This window comes from Amblyomma mixtum, chromosome 3 (assembly GCF_055824585.1).
Source record: "Amblyomma mixtum isolate Tamu chromosome 3, ASM5582458v1, whole genome shotgun sequence".
NCBI classification, from domain to species: Eukaryota; Metazoa; Arthropoda; class Arachnida; order Ixodida; family Ixodidae; genus Amblyomma; species Amblyomma mixtum.
In genome coordinates this window covers 180,474,693-180,479,571 of record NC_143014.1, presented here as the reverse complement: position 1 = coordinate 180,479,571, position 4,879 = coordinate 180,474,693, and the positions used below count along the sequence as shown (strand labels likewise).

The window sequence follows — 4,879 nt, the reverse complement described above, 5'->3', positions numbered from 1 at the left end:
TCCGCGGCTACCAAGAGTCGTTAGGATAAGCGGATACCCCAGCTCGTTAGCTCCCGCAGCCAAACAGGCTGTTAGAGTGTGAATAACCAAACAAGAAAACGAGGAGGCAGACAGAGAAAGAAGATTGAAAAAAAAAAAAAAAATCTGCATACTTAATTCCGACTCGTTTACCTTATTGAGACGGTTTAGGAGAGCGAGATTAAAATGACGCGAGCAATGCTTAAGGAATTTTTAAGCAGAAGAGCGTTAAATTGTGAAGAATAAAACCCGGTAACGTTAAACTTTATTCGCATGACAGTTTGCATTCTGTGAATTGAGCTTTATTGAGCGTTCGCTCTATTTCTTTACCAGAAATGCGATTCCCTTATTGACAGCAAACAATTGGTTTGGATCTTGCATACATCCATGCCTGCACACGTATTTACTGGGAAGCAAATAATTAGTTTAGTTCCTTTATTCATGTGAACCTCCACCCTCCCATAAGCACTTTAGTAATTGCGCCTTATGCTATATTTTCTTTGCCCCCCAAGACAACACTGCCGCCTCTTCTTCAGATGTAAGAATATTCTTTGAAGGTATGTATGGTAGACTTATCACAAAAACGATTATCATGATCACTGCTCTTCAAAGATTTCATAGTTAATGTTCCTTCAATTTGCTCTATCAGTGGATCATCGAACACTGCACTCTATATTTTCCACTGGACTGTCGTATTTTCATATTTACAAGCTGCCACATTATTTCTTTTCGTCCTGTCTAAAGTGCTTCGACTTTTTTCATAGGCGTTCAGCATACTCCTTCTTAAGCCTCGTATCTGTCCATGTGTTTTCACTTCCAAACTACGGTATTTGTGCCTGTTCTAACCAGAATCATGCACTGACCTGTGGTCTCTACTCGCCTCAACCTCCCTTACTCTCTCTTCTTTCTGTGTTGAGAATAATTTACATCGCACAGTGGCCACGTCAGCTATCGCGAGTCAACACCCTCGCTCTGAAAAGTTCCTCCTGCATAGATGTTTTGAGGTGTTTGCCACATTATCGTATTGCATTGCAGAAAAACCTGCTTTCCGTCAGCGTTAGAAATACACGCAGTTATTACTATACCGCTCAACGTAGTCTATACAAAAATCTCGGGAGCTTAGGAACAAAATACCGAGGGCTGTGCCGAGGGTGCTTTTGATATAAGAGGATGGAGTGGTCTGTATGTTTCAGAGGATGAAAAAAAATTGCAATCGTAGGTATAAAATACAACATGGATACATAAAAAATTGCGAAAATGCAGCTAGCGTTCAAGCAGCTTTCTGCAAGTAGACAACTCAACTTCCTGGAAGTTCAATCTCAGTCTAATGTTTGGAACCAAATGCGAAACGTTAACGAAAGCAATTATGCGAAACATCCCATCGTGCCGAGACACTGTATTCTTTGCGCAAACGTCGCTGTAGTTAGGTGTCAATTTTTGCTGACATGCAAAGCAAGAGTTGTATTTAGTCGCGTGAAAGTACCGTCTAATTATTACGCCATACAACAATAAGAGGCTAAAAACTTTTATTTCGCATTTTGCTTGTACTGTAATAGCGATTGCTGTTCCTTTTAATGTCTAAGAATTAGAGGCATTATGCACACGATTGCGCGAAAGTTTCTATTGGTACTCTCTAAATGTAAATTTGCAAGATTAACACAGCTGAGCATAGTAAGTTGGACAAATAGTCGCCGGATACATCCGCTGGAACTATTTCTGATGCTTCCCAGTAACTTAAATAGAAGGGGGAATATGTTTCATTTTTAATTTCTATAGTCCCTATAATTTTGTAATACGTTTATGGATGCCTCAAGGAATACGCTACATATTAACAACTGCGGGCATCAAATAAAAAAAAGATACATTTACCACCCCGATATGCTTCATGCTGGCATGGCCCCGTACACTGAAGCCTAGAAGAAACACTAGGACTAGCGCTTCGTTCGTAGCATTATATTTCAGAAGATTTTTGCACAATATTAGATCAGTTCTGCCTGAGAGGGGACGCACTTCATTGCGTGTTTTAATCGGCTATCCGGAAGTCGTTTTCTTGGTCCGCGAACCAGAAAGCTTGCTTTAATTGATGATTCGGATTTAAATATTGAGTTATCTTTAGCCAAGGCCAATTTCGTGCCCTTTCGCGGATTCAGGGCTCTTCCAGACCGCCGACTGGAATACACCATAACATTTTCTTGCTCTGAGTGGGCAAGCCCGTTAGGTCAATACAGTATGCTGGGTGTGAGAGCGTAACAGTGTCAGCCAACACTGCTCACTGCTCATGGGTCCTATTTGAACACGTTATGACTACGTGCTCAAGCCGTGGTTTTATGGATGCCATTTCTAAAGAATCCTCGTTGCACAGCCACAGTCAACAGTACAGAGAAATGAATTCGTCCCGCAGTTCTCACGGTTCTGTGAGCAGAAAACCTAGATACAGAGCACGCAAGATTTAACCCGCAGAAAAATTCAGAAAACATTGATGCGCACTGCAATTTCCCAGAGAGTCTAAGTTCAACATATGTCTGTGAAAATCGTTTCACTTTCGTGTTTATCGGCACTCTGTCGACGTTGAAGCACAAGTCTGTATACGCCGCCGAGGTGGCTCAGAGGTTATGGTGCTCGGCTGCTGACCCGAAAAACGCGGGTTCGATCCCGGCAATGGCGGTCGAATTTCGACGGAGGCGAAATTCTGGAGGCCCGTGTACGGTGCGATGTCGGTGCACGTTAAAGAACCCCAGGTGGTCGAAATTTTCGCAGCCCTTCATTACGGCGTCTCTCATAGCTTGAGTCGCTTTGGGACGTTAAACCCCATGAAACCAAAACTAAACAAGTCTGTATACAATAACCAAATAACGCTGTTCATGTCACTGCTGAATGGCAATTAAGTCAGGCAGGTTTCTTGATTAGTATGGTGTAGTTTATAAAAGCGGGTGTTTCGTGCTTTTAAATGGTAAAAGTGAACGACTAATTTCAATCCTGTTCTCCGCTCGCCTAATAGCTCTCGCTGTCTCCCCTGCCACCAAAGAATTTCTCTGGACTATAGCATGGTAAATTCAAGTTCAAGATGAACGCTAGCGCTTCGCTTAACTACATCTATGAAGATTGAAACCAGAACACTTTATCATGTCGGTGTGAACTTCGCACAATGACTATGAAGTCAACTTTAAGGACAAATATCTCAGTTTGCTCTTCTTGGCTGGTGGAGAATGGCTTGCATAGCAGCACTGCGATTTCCAGCACGTGGAAATAGGACGCGGAGAGTTTTGGAGCAGTATTCAAACGTAACGTTCGCGTACTTGGCCTGTGTAAAAAACTAAGCGCCACGAAATTCACAACTATGTTGACCGAATGACCTGCGTGCCATTGACTCGAACTTTGTGTCCATGATGATGCAGATGTCGGTGAATCGATAGACACGGTTTACGCTCAGTGTGATCAAAAATACGCTTCATAAAGTGTGTTTTCACTTTTTAGTTATTGAAGATGACGATAGAGCGTTCCCTTCAGCAGGTGCACGTGCAAACGATTGCGGCTGCATGTTTAATTATTGCATAATTCTTGACGATTCACGGATTTATTCTACCATATAAGGCATCATCAGAAGACGACTCAACCCGTGTGCATCCCTGTCTTGCTGTCGCCCCATCTTCTGATGCATTATACCAACGTGAAAGTACGACAAAAGACACCACCTCACAAAATGTGCGTAAGACATACTCCCTTCTAACTTCAGCGCTATTTGAACGCGCTGAAATTAAAAGGGATTTAAGTGCGGATGTGTTCAAACGGAACAAACAGTGCTCGATTCCACAGGCTTTGTGCTAACGAAGTGAGCGAAGCCATAACTCCACCTCGCTGAGGGAAAGACAATCGCTTATGAGAGCATCAAAGCACTGCGCTCCCACGCGGTCGAATGGTACCTGCTTCGAGGGCGTCTGTTGGAGTGCTGCTGTCCGTGATCTATACGTATATAGACAAGGCGCACGCCGAAGAGCAGCGCTTGACAGCCGGAGAAAGAGCTGCGCAAGCACTCTCACTTGGCTACCGGGGCAGGCACGGCGGGAGAACGCAGCTGGACGAGACCCACCTTGGTTCGTGGAGGCATGGCTGCCGAGCGCGAGACGGGGTCCAGGGTGCAGCCCGTACGCGGCCGTTGCACGCACTGCGCGCGCTGTAGCTGGGCACACGGGGGGACGGCGCTGTGTGTCTGGCGTCCGCGGTGGGCCAGGGTCGGATCCGGCCCACTCTCTCCGGCGATCGAGCCGCCGCGAGGCGAGAAGAGGGGGCGGGCCGCTGACCCCCTTAATCTGGCCGCCGCTCACTCGAATCGGGGACCCCGTTGGGCTGGGCCCTCCTCGCCCCACCGCCGCCGCGTACTGCGACCAGCGATACACACCGGCCCCGCGGTGCACACTCCGTTCCGAGTCAGCTGCGGAGCAAAGCTGCCGAGGCACAGAAAAGCGTTGTCGCTCCGCTTGGCGACCGCATGCAGACCGGAGCGCGCCAGCCGAGCGGCCATCCTCCACGTCTGTAGCGAAAAGAAGAGGCAAAAAAGAGCAGATTTAGCTCCCGGGTTTGCGTTTCATGTAAAGAAGCTGTAATCAGAGAATGGAGATCGCGGTCTCGAGAAAGCGGCCACATTTTTCACCGTCTTTCAGAACCCCCCCATCCCCCCCCTCCCTCCCTCCTGTGCAATACTAAACTAATATCTCCGATGTTGCATAACTTGCACTTTTCCTTCGCTGATCCCACACATTCCATACTCTTCACAGAAACGTAAACTTCGCTTGAGGTTTGCATTTCAACCCTTATAGAACCTACTGGATCATCTTTACAGAGAAAAAAAAGAACAAAAACATTA

General features: G+C 46.2%; 1 protein-coding gene across 2 annotated transcripts in view; it reads right to left on the bottom strand.

Moving 5' to 3' along the window:
• LOC149352907 (uncharacterized) overlaps positions 1-4,551 on the bottom strand; it is a 45,733-nt gene extending 41,182 nt beyond the window's left edge. For both annotated transcript variants that reach the window (XM_089577253.1, XM_089577254.1), the window contains exon 1: positions 4,106-4,551. In XM_089577253.1, coding sequence (XP_089433379.1) covers positions 4,106-4,123 — 18 coding nt within the window. In that variant the 5' untranslated portion in view covers positions 4,124-4,551. The remainder of the gene's footprint in view (positions 1-4,105) is intronic.
• Positions 4,552-4,879: the final 328 nt, after the last annotated feature.